The following is a 26,326-nucleotide window of genomic DNA, read 5'->3' on the forward strand; positions in this document are numbered from 1 at the left end:
TTCCAACCCCCTGCCATGAGCAGGGATGTCACCCACTAGACCAGGTTGCCCAGGGCCTCATCCAGCCTGGTCTTGAACACCTCTAGGGATGGGGCATCCACAACCTCTGTTGTCTTTGCTGCAGCTTTGAAACAGCATTTGTATTTTGTAACGGGCTAGTGGATCTTTGTACTAGAAAAACACATCATGATTCGGCATCTTACCAGTTGTGTTTCTGTTGCTGCTGGTGAAACCAGCACAGAACAGCTGGGTTTCTCTTCTTTTTGGCCAATCCTCCATGCCTTAGTTCTCTCAGACATAGGAGGAAATACCTTAAAGGTAAGAAGTCTGTTAGTACATGGGATTAAATGGAATTAGCTGCTTTTTTTTTTTTTTGAGAGTTTTCTTCTGCTGTTCCGGCTCTCCGTACACCGTTAGGCACCATTAGAAGAGAAGATTGTCATCAAATCATGGTTCGCTGAAGGAGCTTAACAGTGTCTTGTTCTTTTTTTAATGGGAAGGGAACTGAACCACTTCTGGATTTTATTTATTGCTTAGTCTTAGTGCTCCTGTTTGAGGTAAGTTTGCCTCATGCCCAGGTTTTTGGCCAGGAAAAATAAACTACAGCTCACTGGTCAGCACCAAAAGTGGCATTTTTCTGGTGTGAATGGGGAGGATTTCCTAGGCTGATGTGGCTTATTTCTGCAGGTACTCGTAAGTCAAAACCATACCATTAGTGTGTCTTAAATCTGTCATTAATAATGAGTCTATTAATTGAGGAGTGTATTGCAGCCTGGCTGGAGAGCAGGAGGGTTTTTTTTTTAGTACTGCTGTTCTTGAATTAAAAAAAAAAAAAAAGACTTCAAAAGCCTTCTAAGACCTTTCAGTGAAGGGTTTCCAGGTGTTTCTTGTTGGTATTTGACAGACTGAAAATACATTTTCAGCTGTTCAGAAACAGTGCTTGTTCATGTTACTGTTTTGTGGGGTGTTTGAGAAATGATTGGGCTTTCTGGTCCCAGGTCCCCGGTCTGTCAATTGGCAGTATCACAGTGGTAAGATATTTGGAACGCCAATTGAAGAGAAACAGCTCATTATTAGGAATTTGCCTTTAATTTAGGCTTCTGATTATTGTAATGAGGAATTATTCACATATATTTCATTATAGTTTTCCTTGTTTTCCCTGGTTTTTAGCTGAACTGTGTTTATCTGTTATGTGGTGATCACAGCTGTCTGTGTAGAAGTCTATTCGATAATTACAGTACAGTAAAAAAAACGTTTACATATGAAAATCTGTATAGCTGATGAAAGAAAACAGTAATTTGTTCTTGTCCTTGAAGTGAAGATGAGTTTAGTAACCTAGTAGGTGCTTTTTCCTCTTAACGACTGCGATACTGTAGAAGTACTCATTTCTAGAAATATTGACTCAAACTGGGAGCAGATGAGGAGTTTTTCGTAGAGGAAATCAATTACAAGGCATTTCTGGATTGAGATTTTCCTGCAAGATTCAAGCCTTCATCGTGTTACAGAGAATTTGATTTATAGTACATCTGGGAAAAGATGAAAATATTTTTCTTCTCTGGGATATTTTTACACAAATCAACCGGAGTTTATTTCCTTTAAGTGCTTTATCCGGCATGCACATCCCTTTCCTATTGGGTGATTTTTTGAATTAGCTTTATAAAGATTACACGGATAGACGCGGCATTGTCGTAGTTAATAGAAACCTGTGCAGTGAGGTCTATGGGCTGCAAGATCCCTAACAGTGCTGATGACAGTGAAGTATGGCCTTATCGAGAGGAGAATTCATAAGAGGCTGCCCTGGGACACCGCACCACTGTCCTTCTGTGTATCCTGACAATGTTATCTGTCCTCTCAGTACGGAGTATCAAATGTCTGTCACGAGTACAGAAATTAATTTAATGTCACCTGAAGACATGCAATTAATCTTTTCGAGGTTTTCATAATACCTTTACAGAAAGAGTTGCCAGTTTGGCGGATTTGGATTTTGGGGTTTAGCAGAAGATAAGGGAAATTAATTTTTCATCAGGGTTAATACAAGCTAGCAGGGCCACAAAGGCTGAGAAAAATGGTTTGGGAATTTGTCAAGTGTTGTCACTCTAGAATAATGCTGCTTAACGTCTGATAGGTGTAATCAAGAGTTGAGATTTCTATAGAGGGGGATTAATCAATTTGCTCACTACAGAATGCAGGTTGGTGATACCATTCCTTCATGGGGTTTAAGAATGAAAATAAGATTTGATCTGTCAAATTGCAGGAAGCTCTGACACTATCAATAGGCAGTTTTATCAGTACATTTTAAGGCGTGTGTTATAAATAAATTTGTCCTGCTAATGTTGGTGGCAAATAAACTTCGTCTTCGTTACAAAACTGCCATAATGGTTATGGAGTGCAGGGCTTCAGCTTGCTGAATTCAGGCAGGATCAGAAAATTCTGGGGTTAGGATTCCTGATCTCATATTTGGCAGGATGGTTTTTATGTTTCTGAATGCACAGCACTGACAAGTGAGAGTGTGTGTCAATACTGGAAAACAGCCCCGATTACTAGCAGGGAGCTGGTTCTAAAATTCATGGCATTTAAATGGCATAACTTCTCTTTTTTGTTAGTCTGTGGTTTCAGATCAAATGGCGCAGATTCTTACACAGTAACGTTTGGAAAATGTTCACCATATAGATAAAATCTTTTCATCTAGATCTTTTGAATAGTGTTTAATTATATGCGGTATTCAAAATTAACTTGTAGTTTTGGCACTGCTAGCAATCTTGCAGTATTTTCAATTTGAAGGACAGTTTTTGAGATTTCCCCTGAACAGAACTCCTGTCCCTTACTAAAGGTATTTTTATTACTCCTGAATTAGGCTAGTAACTATAAAGTTTCATTCAAGAGAACTCTTTCCTAGCTTCGGGTTAATTTAGGAAGGTAGACCTTTTATAGAAGTTGGGAATTCAGAGCTTGAAGGTCAAAATGGTTTGTGCTACAGGAATTAAGCAGTAGGCAATAACTGAAAAACATTTTCCCTTTATTGGTTTGCAGACACAAGATGAAATTCACCTATCTGTAGAGGACTTCAGAGGAAATTTGCATTATAAGATCAGAAATTGTAACAGTCTCAGGTCTTAGCATAGGACTGTGGCAGGCTGAGAATTGTTCTACCTCGTTTCAGCACTTCCAGTGCATCAGGTTATATGAAGCAGGCCACGATGAAGAATAGATTCCTTGCTGCAGGATTTAGGGTTGCCCAGTATATCCCAAAAGGATAGTGGGGAAAAAAAAAAGTGCTTTATCAAGACTTAGAATATCTCATTCTTTTTCTACATGTTTAAATCTGGGGGGAAGACGGGATGTAAGCTAATGAAAAATTGTCATTAGATAAATCAAGTCGTTAAGAAAAAGTGGATTTCAAATGAGGTAGGAGTGGGATGTTTGAAGTAGAGGAGATGCTAGCGGTTCAATCACTTAGATGTCATAGTAGGTAGCTTCTGCACTACCAGTTTGCTTTACTTGCCTGCTTACCTGTAGCTTTGCCGTGTGTTTAATTAGCCTAACGGGTGCCGGCTTGGTTTTTACTTCAGGAGCGAAAGTCAGGAGTGACCATACAACAGCCTTATTTACCGTCATGCATCTCTGCCTCTAAGGTGTTAATATTCTCACGTGAACATGTGGCCCGTAAGCAACGTGTGAGGTTTTGTAGCTTTAAGCCCAGGCATTAAAGCTCTTTATGCTTTATTTTTGCTTGAGACTTAGTTCTTTATTTGCGTTCCTGAAGAAGCCAGCAATTACCTTGCATGTAAGAAGTTTAAAGGATGATATGATGGTGAGTGCCATGTTTTAATTTGCCACTAAATAGCGCTATGCAGATTTAGTTTGTTTTGGCTCCAGCAGTGCTTGTCCTTGCACTGACATGTCTTTGGCATCAATTCTTTTTTTCAGCTGGTTAAAATTTGTTACCTGAGACTTTGTTTTGCTTGTAAAGTGCATATTGACCTAGGAGCCGTGTGTGTTTTTCATTTCCTTAAGAAAAACACCAACATTGCCTTCAGTTGAAGGCAGGACTGTCTGTACAGTGCTGCAACATACTGCTGAAGGTCAGTGAGCAGGGAGCCCTCTGTCCATGCCAGCTTCAGTCATCTCCAGTGGCAGGAGGTGTTGAGAGAGGCGTTACAAAGTTTTGATCCAGTTGTCCTGTTTTCGTTTCTTGTTGCAGGAGCCAGCAGGCTTTGCTCCCTCCATTTCTTACCCCATGGACTTCCTTTGTTGTTCTGTACAGGTTAATACATTTTAGAAATGTAAACTCATTAAAAGTCCAGGGATGCTTCTACCTTCTCAGACGAGATCAGCATTCCAGGGAATTGTCAGGAACATTGTGCTCGTGCTTGAAACCCACAGACTGAGTCTCAACCCAAGACTGGCTCTCAACCCAATATAGACCCCAGCAGGGAAAATGTCCCATTAGATTTTCCACAAATTTCAACCAATATTGTGTTTACGCATTTGGCTCTGTTTGAGTTTTGTGTGATTGTATGTTTCCTGCATTAATTTTTACAGTTTTATTTGGTTTATTTGGCTTGCAAGTTAAACATTGGGTGGTCCTTGCCTCTTACGACAAATGACTGTTTGCTTCTGAAGATTCAGTAATGAGCACGTTCAATGTATTTTGTACATGAGGGCCTTGCTCTCATGCTCTTTGTATGTGCTGGAATCATTTTTGGTTTGAAAACAAATGGTTGCAAATACTTACGGCTGTTTTTCACAGCAGGCAGGTTGCATAGTTTAGATTTTAACTCCCCATTCTTCCATTTAAATTCCTCCTAGGAGTTTTTGTTCGTTTTTTGTTTCATAATCTTCCAGCTGCTGTAAGGTTGAATAAAAGAAATTATCTGACCAGGGCATAAGGCTTATGCTGATGCTTGTAGTGGAATTAATACTAAAATGGAGAGGATTTAATACTGGGTTCTTGCTAAGGTTTTGTTTGTGTGCATATGTTTGTTTTTTTTTTTCAGAAGAGGAGAGCTGCAGCTTTTTTCTTATATTTTTTTTTAATTTTGAGCAGCAGTTGAAGAGAAAACTTTATTATTTCTTTCTAGTTACTGATCTCAAAGGTTTATGCACAAAATTTTCTGTGAAGCCTCATTCAGCATGGAGCCATTCAGTTTAGCACAGGAAAAAAATACACAATGAATTTGTTTAGAAGTAGAAAAAAACAGATGCAGTTTCCTCTTGCTTTCTCACTGTGGGTACTGTGGCAGAAAGCCCCCAAATAAGAAGAGCTTCAAGATTTTCCCTAGGACAGATTGTGCTTTTGGAATGTAGATGGTGCAAGGCAGTGATGAAGCCAATTTGGGGGGTGTTAACTTATCTGGGATTTAAGTAGTCGAGTTCTTGAGAAGTTGTTGCCTGCATCTACTTGATAAAACAGAATGTGGCTTACGGATTGGAATTGTGCACGAGTGAACTTGAAAACATGAGAATATCGTAGATGCAGCCTGTTCTGGCCTACTTCTCCTCAAATGATAGTGGAGAGGTTTAGTAACAAGCAGTCTTCAGTAGGTGTTTCTTTTGCTTTTGTGTAATCCTGGTAGAGGTGTAATGGTTTGCTTTCTCAGTCAAGGTAATGTCACTCTTGGACCGTAAACCTGTTCCTTCTGCAGCCTTGTGTTGTGTCTGCTTGTCCCCAAGAATTGCGCCAGTTAATGCAAACCTCTAGTTAGTGGCATCATGGATGCAGAAGGACTTCTGACTTGTCAGTATTGAAGCAAAAGGAAATAAACTACATAAATAGAGATGCTTTCACAGTTATTACTTTTTATTCAGACACTTCTATTTGAGGGCTTTTGCAAGGTTACCTGAGGTTTGTTATGGGCTTAAATAAAGCCTGCAGTCCTGTCTCTGTTTATTCAGCCTGACTCTCAGGTGTGATTGGGGATTAATGAACTTCTTCCATTGCCTGGCTCCCATGGTGGCAGTAGGTGCTGGGGGCTTCCCGCTGGTCCTGCAGCTGTGTGTTCAGGTCACTGGTGGGTGCCCAGGCAGTGAGCATCAGTATTTTTTGAGCATGTAAAAAAAATATGAACAAACAGCATTGACTAATATTAGCAGATTGGAGTTGTAAAGTTGGAGTCCAGCTAATAATATAAATTTTGCTGTCAAAACCATGCAGAAAGCATGCGATGATTTGAAGCCCTTTATAGATGCTGGTTTTCATTATCTGATCTGGAAAGCTAGACACAAATTCAAGAATCTGCCCTATGTACGAAGCCAAACTGCTTGGGTAGAGGCAGTGGAAGTGAATCTCTCATCTCCTAGTGCCTTCACCTCACGTTTATGCTGCATGCTCAGTGAGAGATGTAGTGGAAAGAGTTAGGGGTCGTTGGATCAGAGAGGGCATTGTTTATTTGTGCTTGTGAGTATAAATATTTACAATAAGAGCATTATAAACCAAAACAAAAACACAACCCTGGGGAAGAACTGTTCTAATTGTTCCAAACATGGACAGTGCTTGGGGATGTAGCAAAAAGGTTGTTGGTATGGAAGCAGGCAGTGTAAATACACACTTCAAAATAAATACTAATTTCTAATTAAAGAGAGATCTAACTTTGAAATATGAGCGGAGTACTTGCGTGGTTCTTCCAGCCTTCACAGTTCTCAGTAATGTGTACATCTCTATGGGAAAAAAAAAAAAAAACAAAAAACACCACCACAAAAAAGCAATAAGCATAGTTCATATGTAACCCTTGAAGGAAGAATAATTTGGAAAAAAGTGAAAATACCTTGCTGATTTGGATTTGAGAAGATGTTATTGAACATAGTAATCGATAATAAAGTTCAAACAAAATAAGCTGTACTTAGCTACTGTGGGTTTGTTTTAGACTAAAGTGTAATTTCCAGGCTGAGCCCTTACACACTTCTGTAACAGCCGCTGGTTTGTTTTAATAGGCAAATCGATGAGTGTTTGCTGTGCTCTAACCGAGCTGGATGTCACAGGAGGTTTCTCAGGGCGAGCGTTTGCACTGCGTAGACATTGAGCTGCGTGTTGTGTTGTTGATTTCAGCAGGGGGGAGAGGATGCTGGCTTTTTTCACCCAGAGGGCCAGCCCCAGCGGCCTCAACAACCTCTGGAGCCGAAACAGCAGCCAGTGCGGAAGGTCACATTGACAAAGGGAGTGCAGCAGCAGCAGCACCAACAGCAGCAGCAGGCACAGATCCATTCACCAGCTCCTCAAGGAGTCAAAAACATCCAGGGAATCCATCAACCTAAAAAGGTGATTTTTAGATGCATATCGCTGCTAGAAGTTTTACTGTCTAGCTGTGTTGCTATATTAATAACTAGCATTCTGTTTGTCAATTACTAGCACAGGGGTGCATGACCCAGGAGATGCATAATTGCATATAAAGCATTTAATCTGTAGAGGCCTGTTTGTATCCAGCACAAAGTGGTGATGCCTGCAACTTGTTTCAGCCAATGACTTTCTGGCCAGCACAGTATTCCCGATGGGAAATGTGTGTGTCTCAAGATAGCTACTATAGGAACGGCATCCAATGTGCTTTCTGACTTAAAACCCAAGAGTTTTCTGAAGTTGTGCTTACGCTTGTATTCAGGCTGTTTTCTGCACACGTAGGAGCATGCAGCAGCTGTTTCAGGATGCTCTTCGGGTTGGTTCTCAAAGTTGGTGTTGCTCAGAACAGTCGGTGAGCTCATAATGAGGCTTTCACACTCACCATTCACTGGGAGGAGGCAGGGAGAGCATTCAGGTTGCACTGACGTGTACTTTCTGTTCATCTTCAAACTGAGATGCTCCCTAAAAATATCTGGGATTTTGGCTTTTAAGTTAATGTTTGGTTTTGAACTGTTAGCAGTAACCTTCCAGCTTCATGGAAAGATAATATTTCCTTGCTGATGCAGAGAGGGAGAAGTCATTATCTGGGCTTCCCAAGTAGGAATCGTACTACTGAAGAAGAGAAAGTGTTGAGTGTTATCTCAATGTTAAGTGTTTATTGTTCAGTGTTTGTTACTGTTTCACTGTTGATTTTTCTCTCCCCAACTGTTCCACCTTTAATTTACAAGAATGAGTATGTATCGCCTGCACCAGAGAATGTTGTGGTTCCAGATCTTACAGGATTTTGGGGAAAGGAACTTTAAAACAATTATTTATTTATTTATTTATTTATTTATTTTTCTCTATACACAAATACTCCATCCTGATAACAGGCTAATGGTTGGAAACAGCAGAGTCTGGAGGCATTTGTAGCAGTTTGCATACATACTTGTGCATACATTAAATTTATCTGTGAGTTAAGAAAAAAGAGAGAGATCACTTTGGATTTTTTTTAACCAGACCCAAAATATGGGTGCTAAGTACATGCCTGATAATGTGATCAGTGTTGAAAACTAGGTTATACATTTTGATCTGAGACCTTCCATTGCTTGATCTGTGCAAGCCTCATTGCTTGAGCTGAGGCTTTAGTCTCAATATGATCTCTAACTTGCTGTCCCTTTAAAATAGGTTTATATAAGCAATGGAGAGATATGTTAATGTGTGGCCTTTGAAATAAGCTAACAGCAACAAACTGTTTTAAATCAACATGTACTTTAATCAAATCTTTAAGTAAATTGCTAACTTTTGTATCATCTGTCAAATGCAGTTAGCAGAAACACTAAGTAAATCAAAATACTGTTACTTTTGTTGTTGGCAGGTCATTATGCATGGGAGAGGCAGAGGAGTAGCAGGCCAGATGGGCCGAGGACGCTTGATGCCAAATAAACAGAACCTGCGAGTGGTGGAGTGCAAACCTCAGCCCTGTATTGTGTCAGTTGAAGGGCTTTCTTCATCAACTACTGATGTCCAACTGAAAAACCTGCTGATGTCAGTGGGACCCATTCAGGTAGGTCAACCTTGGTTTATAATTTTTGTGCCAAAAGTCTTTCATTCTGGAAAGCTCAATTAATTCCCTGACACTACATACAATGTGTGTTTATTGGTAATTTATGTTTGAAGGCACCCCCACCCACACGCACCACACCTGATAGCAAAGACAAGCACAATTACATTGCGGCACAGGAGATGCAGTAGAATTTTGCTAACTGTCACATTCTTGCTGCAAAAGAGCCTCCTTCATTTTGGTCTTCTTGTACGATCTCTATTATTTCCATATAGAATACAAGCAAGTCCATTCTGCAAGGTTTTGTTAAAGCCAAATTATCATATCAAAGCAAATACGTTTTTGTTGCTATTTTTATTGTTGGCTTGCATCTATACTCTTTTTGATTCCTGTCATTGCAGTCCTGGGGTATTTAATGAACAGTATTCATTTGAGGTTTTATACCATGTAGCACTATCTGCTTTTTCAAATGAAAACATATTCTGCTTTGAAGGATTTTTAATTTATTTTTTAGAAGGTCCTCTTTAGGAGGGACCTGTGAGCAAGGTTATGACATATGTGCTGCTATATCTACTGCAAAGCTGCTGTTCTAAAACTGCCTCCTGGAATTAGTGTATCAGTTAAACTGGCTTTAAGCAAAACAGGAGGCTTTCAAAGCACCAAAGGGCTTAGGAGGCCGTGTCTGAATTACTGTTAGTACATTGGAAAATATCAGTCAACGGATAATGAAACATGCAGATTATGATGATTTTTTTTCCTTGAATTTTTCAGTTTGGGGCACTGATTTTGACAGGATCAACATTTTCAGACAAATGCAATGCATTAATTGGAGCTATTTTGTGGCTTGGAGACTTGTTTATGAATAGGATTATCTCTCTGTAGTAAAACACAGTGTTTTCCTAAAGATGTGCGCTCTGCCTCACTTTTTCCCAATTTAGTAAATGGAATAATGCTGAATTATTTATGTCGTCAATTCAGAGAGGTTTAATTTGTTTGTGAAGGCAAAAATACTCTCACAAAATACTTTGTCCCTTCGTGTTCTGTAGTACCCGAAGAAATTATTCATACAGTTCCAGAGCATATTTAGTCAGTGTTTACTTGTTAAATCTTGCATGAGAACATTAGGAGGAGATTAATAGAAATCCTGCTAGGAAATATTCATGATTGAGGGAAGTTACTGAGAATGTGCTAAAAAAAATTATTCAGTACTTGCTGTTTCTTAGCAGACTCCAAACGGTAGTATCTTAATGTAGCGTCACAGACCAGTTTAGAAAGTATGCTTATAGGAAGAAACCTGTGACTAATTTTCCAGTGGGATTTGATATATGCCTGTCCCTCGTGTTCTTGCAGCTCAGCAGTGTCAGCTGTACCCTTGGAAAGTTATAAAGCATCTGCTTTCACCTCACCAGATACCTGGAAGTAGCACTTGAAAGAGTTGGTTGAATTTAGCTAATGATGCAGAAGGTTTTTGTGCTAAGTCTCCTTGAATTTCAAATCGGGCTTGCAGAAGGCTAGAAATTTCTTGGCTTGTTTGAGACTAAGCGATGTTTCAGAAGTGTGGATAGTGACATGTACAGGGGAGAAGTAGTCTGCTTATAATGGTCTTTTATACATCATTTTCTCATTCTTCCTTTAAAATGCACTTCATGTAAGTAATTTGCAATGAGGAGTACAGAAGTGAGCCACTGGAAGAGATCTGAGTAGTGAAAGGAAGGGTTCCTTGTCAGGTGGGGTTGGCATATTTATGCATCAGGTAATGGTAATGACCTGAGCAGAGAGCGCCGTTGGGTAGTGCAGTTCTGATCTCTTAAGATGAAATCAAAGTGTTGAAACTTGATGAACTGGAAAAGGATGAATGCGGAAACAAACAAACAAAAATACCTCCAAGAAAAGGGTGGAGTCAGAAATTCTAGCTGCTTTTTCAGAAATTACTTTAAGAAAGCTCAGGTTTTTAGTTCACTCAGGTGGAAGTCCAGAAGCAGTAGGAGAACAGAAAGATGCACTTGGGAAAAAGGAGGTTACACTTTTTCTAGATGCAAAAGGCTTGGATTTTTACTTTTGCCTTTTTCTTGTACCTTGCACAAAACTATCCTGGGAAGTTCAGCAATTCCCTCAATTCATGATGTTCAGTGCTCCTAGCTTTACAATCAATTTGCATCAAGGTGATGGTTCTGTAAATTGTAATGTGGGAACAGCTGGGCACTCAAAAATGGAGATGTTTTTACAGATGAGAAGCGGGAAATCCACAATTTTTCCTTTCCATCCTCTAGAAATGAAGATAAGTATCTTTTCCTGTATATGAACTTCTAAAAGTATACTCTATCACTGTAGACTCTTTATTTCTAATCCTTGATTCATTAAAGCTCCTTTGTTACTAGAACAAGAGAAAAAACACTATTAAGATTCTCAAGATACAGAAGAAAATTTTCCAGGCTTCAGAACAGCCCATTAGTCATAGCTGCATCTTCCAACTCAAACATGATTAAATTACCACTTCCTTTCAGCATATGGCTTGCCGTTGTCCTCCTTCTGGAGAAGACACAGATACAAATAATGACCATGAAGTAAAATCTGAGTGATGAATCTAAAATAATTATATACTATAAATAAAATCATGCATTCCAAAATGCATTTGAAAGTACAGAAGCTTTCTGAGCACACCACTGAAATACAGCCTCCTGGGGACTGCACGGGAGCAGTGACATTCAGTACACATCTGTCCAGAACCACTTGCTAAAGGAGATTACTAATAATCATAGAATATCCCAAGCTGAGAGGGACCCACAGGGATCATCGTATCCAACTGCTGGCTCCACACAGGACCACCCAAAAACCAGACCCTGTGTCTGAGAGTGTTGTCCAAATGCTTCTTCAACTCCTGCAGCTCAGTGCTGTGCTCACTGCCCTGGGCAGCCTGTCCCAGTGCCTGACCACCTCTGGGTGCAGAACCTTTCCCTAACCCCCAGCCTGACCCTCCCCTGTCCCAGCTCCATGCCGTTCCCTCGGGTCCTGTCGCTGTCCCCAGAGAGCAGAGCTCAGCGCCTGCCCCTCCGCTCCCCTCGTGAGGGAGCTGCAGGCCGCCATGAGGCCTCCCCTCAGCCTGCTCTGCTCTGGGCTAACAAACCCAGGGACCTCAGCCGCTCCTCATAAGTCCAGACCCATCACCATCTTTATAGCCCTCCATTGGACATTCTAATAATTTTATGTCTTTCATAATAACTTACATATTCATTAAAAACTTAGCTCTTTTTTTATGCTCTTGAATCCAGGTTTGATGTTCCTGCTGTCTTGTACTGTCTGCAGAGGTTTGTGTGCAGCTAAGTTATCACCACCTTTATATATTTTCTAAAGGTTGGTGGCAGGTACAGAGGATCTTTTTATAGGTCTTTTGGTAATGTGAGTACTGCATGATCATCCTGTGGAGTTGTTCCATAATTGTCTTGAGACATATTTTTAGATGTTTCCAAACATTAAATATCAGTGCAAATTCCCAGTGTTGCTTTAAAAAGATTTAATATTATGAATTCTGATGTTAAAAAAGGAGGGGGGCAGCGAGCCACTGTTATATATTAGAGGTGATTAGAATGCTGCAACTATTTTTTGAGTGCATTTATGAATATGAGTTATACTCTGATAAGTCGTTTCTTTTCCAGTCTCAGAAAGGGAAAACAATTGCCTTGTCGATGTGCTTCTCTTTGCTTTCTTAGAGTGATAGTGCTACCTAGTGCCCACTTGGGGTAAAGACAGTATCTGCACTAACACTACACCTAAAGTTGATGATTTTATTTTTAGCGTAAAGGCTTATCAGTGGAAATGACAAGCACATGTAGATGAGCGCGCCCAGAACATGAGCTCTCTTCCAGGATCAGCAGGGTTCTTCTCCGTGTGACATGGCACACGGGGTGCGCAGTGCCGCTTTGGTGACCTGTTTGTTCTTCCTGCCTGTAAAAACATTTTCAGCTGTTGCAGCTGAGAGTCTCTCCACTGACTGTGGAAGAAAGCATGGTCAGTCCTGCCCTGTCCTTGGGCTGGGGGAGAGGAGAGCAACTCCATAATGAGCCTGTCCAGTTTGGCTGTGCTATGGAGCAGCGTGTAAGCTATTGAAGCTCATCTCAACAATAGGAGATACCCCTTTTTCTCATCTCATCTTGCATACGGATGCTGAAAGTTGAGCACTTTTAAAGCATAAAAGCCGTAAGGAAGGGCAGGAGGGGGGAAGTCAAATGCAAAAGCTGAGGGTAAAATAAATACGTTGTTCCAGCCTCTGTGCCTGTCGGTAATGACTATGAAGTGTCACCTACAGAAAAGGTGTTTCAGCTGTCAGGGAACTGGAAGAACAAATAGAATCTGATCTTCCTTTTCAGAAAGTACCTGCCATGCTGCTGTTCATACTGTTGGAAAGCAGATTGAATCACACACTAGTAATGTTATTATTTATGACAATTTACAGTTTCTTATTGCACAGACTCTTTTTAGCAGCTGTGTATGGACTGTCACCCCCTAATCCTAAATTCACCAATGAACTGAATGTACAGCCTATTATTTAGAAAGGAGGAAACTTTTATTTCCCATGTGTCTACTTTAATTGAAATGAGTGCTTGCTCCAGTCTCACTCCCTGCATGCTTGTCGTGGTTTCCATCTCTCAGTACTCTTACTACCTCCCTTTTAACTTCCTCCTCTCTGTGTAACCTCTGAGAGCTTTGGTGTCAAAGATACTTGGTTTCTGCAAGAGATCTCTGGCTTTCTACTCTTGGTTGTCCTGTTGCTTGTGTCAAGGTAGTGTTTTTCAGTGAAGCTTAACTAGAGATCATTGTGCTGCTGATATCACTCAGGTTATTTCAACGTTATTTTTTATTGATATTGGAAAAGTGTAGATCTAAGGACAAAGCACGTGTAAAGGAGAAATTTGAGCCCAGTGTAGGTCTCAGCCTCTGCAGATGTTTACGATGTTCATTCTTTAGTCACTGGTAATAAATAGTTCAGTTGCAGAAAGTGTCAGACCTTCCATTTTTTTTTTTTTTTTTTAAAGATATTGAACTTAATAGTGATTTAAAACAGTCATAGGCTAGCTCTCAACCAAAACCATGAGTGTTTGTGAAATCCTGTTTTTTTGCAACTGTTGCATTTTCCATTCTACAAAAGGTAAAAATCTTTCCATGGCAGCACCTAAAGAAGCAGAAAAAAGAAATAATCAAGATCAGTATGAGCCCTATGCTTCCAAAATCATCTTCATATAACATACTCCTCCCCAGCATAAAACAATTACTCTTTTTTTTTTTTTTTTTTTTTAATGCTGGGACTGTCTCAAGGTGTAATCTCTCTTCTGTTACTCTAGAGTCAATTGGGAAAATGCATAGAATACCTCTGGTCTCATCCTGATCTCTAGGAAGAACTGTATGGTAGATCTGCACGCCCTAATCTGTAAAGTAAAAAGTCAATGAAATCCCCTGGAAGTTATTGCATTGTCAATCCTTTACACCTGAGCGGATCCGGGAAGGGGTTTTCATCCTCTGGTGAATGTCTTGACTAGGTCAACTTAAAGAGGAAATGTGAATGAAGTTGTTTTTTCAGAGCTGTGACGGTTGGAAGGATTGTGATATTTCAGTTCAGGAATTGCTGATAGAAGGAGATTCTTGTGGAGTGCAGTGTGGCAGAAATCTCATGTCGAGGAAACTTCAGTGTCCCTGCATTATATGAGAAGTCAAGTAACTCTTGGTAGAACCAACACGTGTCCAAAATCAAGGCTGGTCTTTCCCCAGTCTCTCCTGACTCTCCTTTGGCATCCTGCAAAATCAGTACCTACTGGAATAATACTAAATTCAGATCAAATTCATAGGGAGGCATGGTATTTTGTCAAAGATAGACTCATTTTTATTGTTGTAATGGAGATCATAAAGCTAAGGATTATTTTATGCTATGTATTCTTTGAAAATGAGAGAACAGATGTTGTTAGCATATGAAGGCCTGCCTGTCTGATGGTCTTGGCTTCTGTTTGATACTACCTCAGCTCTAAAACCAATCTCTAAAACCATTTTCTTCCATAAATGTCATTCATCTGTGGTACTCGTGTCTGAACATTACTGAAAGAAGCATTTAATATAGATTTGAATGTCATAGCAACATACAGTTACGCATTTATTAGCATGTTACTCGCACCTTAAGAGTATAAACCAAAACTCATGTAGAGTTTCTAAGAAAAAGTCTTACCACTAATAGCATGCAACACGTTTATCTTATGGCAGTCTGGTTTCAGCCATAGCACTGGCTGTTACAGACTTGAACCTGGAGCAAGTCACTGGCATAGTCGTGATCACTGATGTTTTGGGAAATAAGGTGTTCCTGGAGGGCTAGCACTTCTTACAAAGGACTGGTATTTTTGCAGAGACTTGCAGTTGGTCCAGCGGATTAAATGTAACAGCCTTCTAGGAGGTTATTTCGAAATGACCTTGTGAATGTGCATAAACTTGGACTATCCTGAGAATGTTATGGATGCTAGAAATACTGAATTTTGTCACTGAAAATAATGGCTGCCCAATTATTCTAAAAACGTGACAAAAGCAGGGGTCTTAAAATAATAAGGTAGTGTGATTAAGTTGTGCAGAATTAATTAATTTTGTATGTAATTTCCTAGCATGTACAAAAAGCTGGTAAAGTCCATAAGATAATGCCTTGAAAAAAATGTCAACATGATAAAATTCCACAGGTTGTGTGCCCAATCTGTTTCTTCAGACTATTGCTGTTAACATCACCTAAGTGCAGGTTCAACTCTAAACTACATATCATCCAGAATTCAAGGAGACAGAAATAATCCTGTAGGATGAATATGCAGTTATTTTATTTCAGGTTTCCACTGAAGTGGAACACTTGTTTGTATTCCCAGCCGATAGCCCATCTGTTCAGGCTCAGGATAGCAGCAGGTCAGGACCTACACACTCCGGCAAAAATGTACTGACTTGTTCTGTGCCTGACAGTCAGCCTCGTCGTTCTCTTAACAGTGTAAGCATGAAGTTTGGGGTTTATAGAGTAGTGCAAGTAAATGTATGTTGTCTCAAAATAATAGTAGACATTTTCAAGAGACTTTTGATAGCAAGTTAAATGCTCATATTTGCAAGTTATCAATAATGATTTGTTTGAAAACGCAACAGATCGTGTCTCATGTTGTGATATTATAAGTCTTTGTCAGCATTGGTATTTGTGATCGCATTTCAGGCTATGGTGTTCATACAGTTAAAGTAAAATAGCTTAGTAGTTGTCTTATTTCTTGTTATAACAAGACCAAAAACATTTTTTATATCTAAACGAGGCAAACATGATTCTGCACCATTTTCACGACCATGGTTTGAGTGTAGTGAAGGTTGAGAAATTGTATTAAAGCTGCTTAATTGGAGCTTTTGGACAATTTTCAGTTAGAGGAGTGTCATTAGTGTAGTGTTAGTTTATCCTTTTGTTGTGCAGTCCTTAATTCTCTCTTGCTAAATTACAGGAGCACGTGACTGCAGTAGTTGAGAAGATTGATGCTAGCAGTGGTTGTCCTACTGCTGGGCTCTGTAAATGAGCAGCATGGACTCTTTAGCAAAGGATCAGATGGATTGGCTTACTGCAGCCAGTGGAGATCCAGTGTGGCACGCTGATCCATGTTGCTACGGTGGCTCCCATCTGCATGCATTAGCCAGATGACTGTGGGAAAATTTTGATTGTCAGAATTGATGTTGAGGCTTTGAAATATAAAATATTGTTGGGGGAACTGAGTAAAATGAGAATTTTCAAGTAAATTCAGGCTGAGTTTAAATGGTTGCTGCTTCCATTGAAAATCATCTGGAAACATTTTACTTTGTGTCACCATATTGACAAGTGAAATTGAGTATTATTACGATACTTTTCAATAGACGTATCCAAGAATAGATGCTTTGTTGCCAAAACAAATGAGTATTAAAATTAAAACATATATCAGAAATGTTTTGATTGCATTTTGTTTGCTTTGGAAAATATGACAATAATACAACACAAAGATGAGCAGGCAGTGATATATCCAAAATAGTCAGTCAGTAAGCTTTATTAATTCATGTGAAAGCACAAATGTGTTGTCTACAGTAAGATTTAGATGCTTTGCCTTTCTAATTTCACTAATAAGCCTCTACTATGCCAGAATGTCTTTCTCTAGTCAATCTTGTATGCTAATTACTGAGCAGCTTCTTAATAATTTATCACTACGTGTGTATGAGCTGCAAAATCAAATTTTGCTTTTCTGCATCTCAAGCATACTAAAGTCATAACTGATCAACTATTGGAAAAAAAAACAAATTTTCTCTCTTCCAAAACTGATCACATCCTGTGATAGTTAGGAGACACCTAATGTGAGTATCAGTTGTTAGCAGGAGAACTCAGGACAGCTCAGGAAAGGGGAGAGAGAAAGAGGTGACAGTAGGACTTGCATGGTACTTTCTGTTGTCCAACTGCTCTCTGAAATATTTGTCCTTTCAGCGATTCAGACAGGTTTTTCTTATATTAATCATTTCAGGTTCTTAGGGTCGTAACAAAGGAACCAGATTTACTTCTCTTGATTTTTTTTTAATTACACTTCTTTTTAACTCTTACAAGTGTCTCTTTTTAAAAATGTTTTACTTAATGGCTGTAATTAGGTTTTAGTCTTTAAAACTTATTCTTTAGTCTAGACTGAAAAGGTGAAAAGGTGGTGTCAAGAGAATACCTACAGTTCTGTAAGTTACAATAAAGGGACATCTGTAAAGGAGAACACAAACTTCAGTACCTCCCTCATCCAATCCAGCAGATTTATATACGTACAGAAGAACTGAGCTTTTTTCCGAGTTCATTCTTCGGTGCTTTGTACAACTAGATAGTATGCATGTTGGTAAAATGTGCTTAACCGCTTAACCCTGTAAAGATCTTAAAGATCTTTTTGATTAAAAAATAGACGTCTTCCTAGTTGTTTTTTTTTGTTGTTGTTGTTGTTTTGTTTGTTTGTTTGTTTTTAGATAAATCCTATTGCTACTAGCTCAGAAAATAAGAAATTGTAGTTACTTAGCTAAATCTTTCCCTTATGGCAAGTTTTCCAAAAACTGGACAGTGCAAATTAACCAGCTGGAACTTTTTTGCTGGTTTCTTTGCTCACCCTTTTCTCAGTTACTTCAAATTTGAAGCTGATAATTTCCTCATCTTTTCCTCTGCTTTCACTTTAAAGTTGTCAGAGTAATGGAAACATTAAACCTCTGTGATTTTAATAGAGAAAGGGAAGTTTCCTGTCAATTACAAGGTAGTGCAAGGTAGCCAGTGCCAAAATTAATGACTTCAAAATCCACAGATGGATAAGCTACAGAAAGAGCCTAAAGCTGAATTGTCAGGCTTAAAAATGAAGAAATACGACTATCAGGTACCACAGCTCTTGTTAAATAAATGCGTTCTCAACTAGAGTCTTACCTGCTCCAAAAAAGATATAAGTAGGCAATTTTAATAGCAAATTTCATCCTGTCATTTGACATCTTGCTTAAAATGCCGCACAAGATTGAGCAAGCAGTGCACACAGTAGTTGGATAAAAAATTCTTTCACTGAGACATCTCAAAGCATGTTACCCGTGAAAAATGTATTGAGTGTGGTTGTTTGTGGTTTCCCAAGGAACAGTTGCTTGTCTAAAGATGTTTGGTATTTCTTCATCAGTAGGTGACACGGAGTTTTCGCAGGTGAAATTTAAAATCTTGCAGACTGACTGTGAGAAGGCTAGAGTCATTGTAAAGTGTGGGGACGCTGCTAAGTGCAGGCGATACGCAGGAACACAGAATTAAATTTATACCTGACCACCAGGAAATTATAAGGAAATCTATAAAACTTTTGAGGTGACTTAATATATATTAAGCTCAGTACAAAATTGGATTGACATTATATTGAAACTTACGCATGGAAAGCAGGAATGTAAGGTATGTATTTCCATATGCAAAGCCGTGAGAATGACGGGGAGCTGGAAGCTGAATGAGGACAATTGTCTTCAGTGTTCTGCAGTCTAGGCAATTAAACTTCAGAAACTTATCATGAGATACTGGAATCACTGTGACATTGAGCTCCAAAATTATGACTGAAACTTTCAGAAGATGTGTTTTAACCTAGTTACTGTAAAATCCCTGTGGCCTGTGTTCAAACAGCGGCATCACAGGATATTTCCATCCTGAATATTCTGTCATGCTGAATACCTTTTGCATGTTCTCACTGATTGTTAGGAGTGCATGTATTTAATTTGTAAAACTTCATTTTCTTGCATTTCTGAAATGTCTTTTTGGGAGAAAAGAAGAATAAAAAGGCTGTTCTAAGCCAAAGTATCAACTTCAACCTTAGTAAGGCTGATAACTTCTCATCATTTGGTTTGTGAGACTGAGGGGAGGCCTCATGGCGGCCTGCAGCTCCCTCACAGGGAGCAGAGGGGCAGGCGCTGAGCTCTGCTCTCTGGGGACAGTGACAGGACCCGAGGGAACGGCATGGAGCTGGGACAGGGGAGGGTCAGGCTGGGGATTATGGAAAGGTTCTGCACCCAGAGGTGGTCAGACACTGGGACAGGCTCCCCAGGGCAGTGAGCACAGCACTGAGCTGCAGGAGTTGAAGAAGCATTTGGACAACACTCTCAGACACAGGGTCTGGTTTTTGGGTGGTTCTGTGTGAAGCCAGGAGTTTGACTCTGTGATCCCTGTGGGTCCTTCCAACTCAGGATATTCTTTGATTCTATGGTTACAAAGACCACAGGACCACCTTGGCATTTCCTGCTGTGACAGGGAACAGGGACATGTTTTCCGGCTCCCTGGCTGAGGAGTTTTCTAGTTCTGGAGGCCTCAATACAATGTATGTTTTGTTGATTGTTACAGTATTGTGAATGCTGCTTTCACAGTAAGAGAAGCATATATCTTATGGACTTCTTCATGTAAATGTGTTGCATTTTTTCCCATTACTGGGACTTGGATATTTAAATTTGTGTCTTAAATAATCTCGTCAAGGTGGCAGGATTATTAGTGTCTGTCAAAAGCTAGCCATCTGTATTGAAATAGCATGAGGATATACAGTCTAGAGATCAAAACTTAGAGCTTTTTGCAGCCACTTTTTTTCTGTGCTTCTGCCCTGTTTTGACCTGTGAAATACTGTGATCCATTAATGTAGGTTAGGTGAGTGAATCCAGGTTCCTGTTGTGCAAAGTGAACCTGTGCCCATTTGAATGCTTCTCAGTCAGTTGGTGGAAGTCTGGCTGCAGGGTTTAGTTCATCTGTATGGATCAGATTGAAGAGCTGTGGTCTTTGCTTAACCAGCGATAGTCTAGGTTTTCCCTTTGGCACAGTTGCTTAATGCGCTGGGTTCCTGACTGCAATCTCAGAAGTTTGTTTCCATTCCATAAACACCAATAAGTGTTTCTGAGAAAAGAAATACAACAAAATTTCAATGGGTTTGATGCAAAATGAGTTTTCTTTTAAGCAGAATTTTAGTTGAATATTAAAACTATGTTTTGACTTTTTGTCTCTACAGAGTTTACAGATGCTTCCTCAACAACGGAAAGCCATAGCAAAATTTAAGGAGCCAGCACATGCTTTAGCATTTCAACAGAAATTCCACAGGTAAGTAAGCACTGCTGCAACCTTTGGTTCACTCCCTCCCTTCAGAAGATGGAATTAGTCTCCTCTGATCAATGTTTCTCTTAATCCATTCAAGCATCTGTTTATTGGTGACCTTCGCAGAACCTTCTTGTCTGATCCTAGAATAAGCTTGAGTACAAGTTTTACGTTTCTTTTAACAGGCACATGATAGATCTGTCCCACATAAATGTGGCACTGATAGTTGAGTGATGTCTGCTGAGAAATACATACACTAACAGAAGCCTATTGTGGAGCGACACGAGACACGGTGGCACAACCATCGGGTTCTGAAACCTTTCAGCTTACAGTCTTTAATTGCCATGTTGAACTACAGAAAGCAGCGAGATGTCCTCAAGAAGAGCTGAATTTGAGAGGGATCTGCAAAGGTGGAATTTCTGTTCAGTTTGTTCACGTTCTGTTGTAACCACATGGAACTACAGATTTTTTTCAAAATGCTTACAGTGCATGCAGACACTGTTCTTCAAGATACTACTGTGTGACCACAGTGACTTGAGAGAGAACGTTTACACGGAAAGATCTAAAAACTTTCTTCATAGCAAAGAATATTTGATAATGGTTGCTCTTATCTTCAGTGCGAGGTATTTGAATGAGAACTCACCTTTTTTTAAACAAAACACGTTAGTTACGTTGTATATCTGAGAGCCTAGAAAGTATTATTGCGTAGATTTAAACATGGTCTACTTCACTGAATAGCAGTAAGCTGAGAAGCTTTGGAGGTGACACTGGAAAACTGTAGTTTCTATATTTGTAAATATGTTAAGTCTGTCTTTGCATTTTCTATTCCAACACAGACTTCCACCTTCTCCTTCCAACTCCACTTGTTCCATAAAACACTGTGTAGGAATAACATTGCTGTATTTTCCCTTGGTTTTTAAAAACAAGGATCCTTGCCCTTCAGTAGCATCCTGGGGTAGTTAACTCCAAGTTGTAACTAAGTTGTTTTAAATGATGTTGCCAGATACAAGGAAAAAGAAATATTTAGTGGCTCACTTAAAAAAAAAAGTTACACAGGAAGAGCGGTGCATTCCTAATAGTTCTTTTGGGCTAGTGTTTCATAATCGCCTTATGCTTTATTTTGATTAGTTTTTTTTTTTTTTCCTTTGGGATTTACTTTGACTGAACCATAAGAAACCCATAACTGAAAGGATTTAGTTTGATGTGTTGTTCCCAATACATACAGGACTATAAGGACGTTGTGAATCTGCTGGTGAACGTGGCAGTTCCAAAAAATTACGTGCAAACATTAAGGAGCTTATATTTTATTCAAAGTAAAATTCATAATATTTCCTTTTGGTTAGAACCATTTAGATGGTATTGCCAAAGGAACAATTTTTTTCAGTTACTTCTGAATAAACTTATTAAAATGTCATCTTTATATTGGATTGAAGTTTTTATGGACATTTCCTTAGTTTTTAGACTGTGAGCTTTTGTTTAATCCTTTATTTTAGGAATACTATTAAGCCTTCCACCTACTATTGAATGGGGGGGACTTAAAGAAACTTTGTAGGTTTGTTACCTGAGCAACCACAGAAGAACACCATTGGTATGTAATGGAACAGCTGTGAATGGGGGCCAAAACAGAATGATGAACTAAGCAAGTTTATAGTAGCATAGATTTTTTTTAAAGGTTTAATGGTAACTAAGTCACAGAGACCCAATTGTCTTTCTTACAGAAAGATTGGTCCAGGCTTTCAATTAAGTAAAAGTTGCTTAAAAATTAATAATGATTAATAAATACTGTTGAGTCTTCTAGGTAAAACTGCTTTTGTTCACTGAAATAATACAGAGTAATGTGGTACTTTGGAAACAACTGCACTGGGAAAAACTATAAAGAGTACTGTAAGCCCATTTACAACAAATATAGTGACAAGATACAATAACATCATGAGAATATTAATGTGAAAGTGAGCTTTATACCTGTCTGTATAGTTCCCCATTTAAGCATATTTCTTAATAACATTCAGCACAATTATTATAAATACAGTGCTGTTAGTGCTTCAGATAGGCCTAAGCCCAGGACAAAGAAGTCTCAGGTAGAAAGTGCCCGGTGGAAGCTGACTCTGAAGACCAATGCCAGGTGATGGCGGTGACTGGCTCTGCCAAGGGCGGTGTAGTTCCTCACTTCCATGAGCACTAGGACTGCTGTGCTACCTCCTCAGGTTATGTCATTTTTATTTTTTAAAAATAAATTCTTATCTTTAAAATGAGTCATTAAACAGTTATTCACCCCACTGTTAGGAAGCAGCTTCTCTGTGCCGAGAAGGATGGGAAGACATCTAGGAAAGGAGCACTAATAGTGTGTGTCTGGAAATCTGGGCTAGATGCGAATGCCAGACAGGCCAGCAGCTGAGTTCAGCAGTAGGAACATCTGCAGTTGATCAGCTGTCCTGTCATAAGCATGTGTTATTGGGGTTAGAGGGTTTCTTGGAGCCTGAGAATATGGGTTTGATTCAAAAGTCAAAGAAGTTTGTAGAAACGCTCCTGCTTTGGGTTTTGAATCTATCCCAAAGAGGCTGAGGTTCAGCCAACTTAAACAAGTCTTAAGAATTTTTATTCAGTTGGGGTTTTTAAAAAAGAAATGACAAAAATGGGTGGCTTTGGAACAAAGGCGTGAAATTGCCTCAGATCTATTTAAATGTAGGAGGCAACGTAAACAATGCCTGTTTAATGACTAGATGGATCCTCTTTAAAGGTGGTTGCAGTAGATTGTTGCTTGTGCATAGACAATGTACAGCGCGTTGCTGGTTATTTTAGCTGCTTATTGCAGTAGCTGGGTATCAGAACCACGTGTAAGCGTACTATATGTATGTATGTCTATATACGTTTTATTATACACATACATACATACACACACCCTGTATTGTCACCATATCTTTCTAATACCTTAAACTCAGTAGCAAAAGTAGCAATTAGGTGAGTCACTTGTAAAAATGTTTGTGTTTTGTTAGTTCTCAAATTCTGACTTAAAACTGGATCTGTTGGCAACGATCAGTTTGAGTGATAACATCTCTTCTAGTTCTATTTGTTGTCTGCTTCCCCCAAAAAAACAACACAAAGGAAGTAGAGGTAAAGCTAGATGAACGTGTTGTATCCATGTTCTCTTTCAGCACGTAGTTAAATCTGAACATCTTAAGTTAACTTTCTTGGAAGATCTGTTGCAACCATTATCTTGTTCTTTCTTGATCATGCATTCAAAATACAATGCAAAAAAAAAAAGAGCATTTAATGTAGTATGTAAATATTGAACTTTTAAAATTAAAATGTTACTCAAAGTGCTTACAGTCAAACACATCTTAGCTACTTGTTAGTTTTTTGTGTTGTCTTATCTAAGTTTAATGGATACAGTTCCATAAATGTTGATGTGTTTTTGTGTATATCTTCAAATTTTTATAAAGATGCTAGTAAGTCAATACATACATCCTGATCTGTGTATTATTTGTTCACAATTTTTATTAGCATAATTTTATAATGATTTTAATAGGCAACTCCAGTAGGTGATTATATTGAGCCATCTTTTTTTTTGGAATTATTTTGTTTTCCTCTGTAGCACTGGAGAATTCACTTCATAACTAATCATATTTTGCTTTGACTGAAAGATTGGATTGGCCATATGATCTGTGGTATTTCAGTAAAATGTTCTACATAAAAAAAGAAAAGGAAAGGTTTTTAAAAAGCTCAACATTAAAGGGAAAATAGAGTACACTGTCAGACTAAGTCATGGGTTTCTAGGTCTGTTCGGTTCTGCTGTACAAGTACAGATAGGTCTGCTTTGTAATACTGTTCTCAAAAGTTTGGGCTATTTTTGTTTTACACATAATTCAAGTTGGTCTTGTAAAACTTGCTTTCATCACAATGTTAGCAATTGATGTGGCACATAATGTACGATGGGACAATTTGGAGTGTTTGAAAAGCTCAGTACAATTGTTGCTAGGTAGGAAGAAGACGGGTCTGTAGCATTTCCACAGCTGAAGGAGCTGCCATGCAAATGTTTTTCCTCTAAGCAGTGGTAAGAGAGTAAATTTAGATAGGGTAATTGTTCTTGGTCCACCTATATATCACCAGTTTGACTTCAAGAAGAATATTGGCATCCCATATGTAAAGTATCTTCAAGATACGGAGCTTATTCCCCAGTTTAATTCTGAAAAATAACTTCAGATTTCCAAATTTCTGTTTTTTAAAAAAAAAAAGGCCTTCCAGCCTCTGAAGTGCCAAGTAGACTGAGCATTTTATTTTTTTGATGTTAGGCTTCCACTGCAAGTGTTCAGATGAGATTTTTTTTTTTTATAAAACCGCAGGTTATTTGAGAACGTGCCTTGAGGGTCTTTGTAGTGTGTTTTTTTTTTTGTTTTTTTTTTTTTTCCCCAACATAATCTGGCAACTTGGAATAAGAAACAAATTTTTTTTCTTATTTTTTTAATATTTTTTTAAATATAGTATCTTCTGTTTAGCTTTATATTGTGCAGTTACCTGAGAAACTGCTGTATGCACTTTCTATGGTTACAGAAAGTAACTGTGTGTATGTTTGTGTGTGTGGGTGTGCTGCCCTTATACTTCGGGTGAGAGGGTGGGAGGGAGGGTGAGGGTTTTCATTTGCTGTTTTTTTTGCCTGTTTGTCCTACTGGGGAGATTTCCTGGATTTGTTCTCTGGCATAGTATTGTGTTGTTCTGTCCTTCGCCTGGTACCGTGTTTGTTACGTGGGTTGTGATGCTCGAAGGTAGAAATCTGGCTTCACGTGCTCACTGTTAAAAAGGCATTTTTGTTCGTCGAGACATGAACCTTTTTTAAATTATTATTTTTTGTGCTTCTTAATTTTTAGCAGCATGTTGGATGAGAAATAAATTTGAAGGAAACAAACTGAACAGATTGCAGAAAGTTAGCTATGTTATAAAGGGTATGTATGGGTCATTTAGGGTAACATAGGGCTTTTGTTTCAATGTTACCTTAAATCGTGCCTTAAACACTAATTCATAAACATAATCCTGGAAGTATTTTATCTTCAATTAATATTAAATCCTAAGGATTTTATGTAAAGGTTTTTTTGTAACCTAATTTTTAATCACGAAGATGACTTACTGTCTACATGAGCACAGGGCCTTGTGTACAAAACCTGATTCATATTGGATCCTTACGTATACCATCTTCTGGTATAATATGGTTGGGAAGGATCATTTTGTTCTTTATAACACTACTTTTTGCAGGGTTGGTTTTTTTGCTTTTTCTTTTTTAATTTGTTTTATATTTTTTATTTTTCTTTTTCTATTTCTATGCTTATTTTGGTGGAAAGTATGGTCCCTGTTGCACTAGACCAAACCTCAAGGGGAAAGTTAATCTCACTGGGTCTTTTAGGTGCCTGTGTTGCTTTCTCACTTCTTGGTTGGATACATGTTTTTCTAACTAACTGGAAATGGGCCTTGTATATACACAGCCTTTCAACGCGTTGCATTCCTTGTTTCATGTAACAGCGCTCAGGTTAAGCCGTTTTTTACCATCTGAATAATTTTAATCAGTATTGTAGATGAAGAATGTTTTTCTAAAGGTGTATGGTTAAATGGAGCTGTATTGCGATGTTGTGTGTAGTTACTTGGAAGATCACAGTTTAAACAGCACTACTGCATTAATGTTGCATTCATTCCGTGGTTCAAAATTTTCTCTATGTACATCTAATGGTTTTTAATATACGCTGTATTTTTTTCCTAGTGTCTGTCAGACTGACTTCTGAATAGTTTTTATTTCCATTTAAATAATATTTTCTTTTGCAGGATTTCTTCTTCAGGCAGTGAAACTCCTCAACTGTTTAATTTCTAACTTATA

At 38.7% G+C, this 26,326-nt stretch overlaps 1 protein-coding gene across 4 annotated transcripts in view; it reads left to right on the top strand.

Annotated features, from left to right (window-relative positions):
* Positions 1-24,688, top strand: part of RBM33 (RNA binding motif protein 33) — a 99,200-nt gene extending 74,512 nt beyond the window's left edge. Inside the window, exons 16-19 of one of the 4 annotated variants that reach the window (XM_035316566.1) lie at positions 7,046-7,255; positions 8,688-8,876; positions 20,387-20,475; positions 20,655-24,688. In XM_035316566.1, the coding sequence (XP_035172457.1) occupies positions 7,046-7,255; positions 8,688-8,876; positions 20,387-20,475; positions 20,655-20,703 (537 nt within the window). In that variant the 3' untranslated portion in view covers positions 20,704-24,688. The remainder of the gene's footprint in view (positions 1-7,045; positions 7,256-8,687; positions 8,877-20,386; positions 20,476-20,654) is intronic. The other 3 variants (XM_035316567.1, XM_035316568.1, XM_035316569.1) reach the window with 3 other exon arrangements.
* Positions 24,689-26,326: the final 1,638 nt, after the last annotated feature.

Source organism: Oxyura jamaicensis, chromosome 2, assembly GCF_011077185.1.
Source record: "Oxyura jamaicensis isolate SHBP4307 breed ruddy duck chromosome 2, BPBGC_Ojam_1.0, whole genome shotgun sequence".
NCBI classification, from domain to species: Eukaryota; Metazoa; Chordata; class Aves; order Anseriformes; family Anatidae; genus Oxyura; species Oxyura jamaicensis.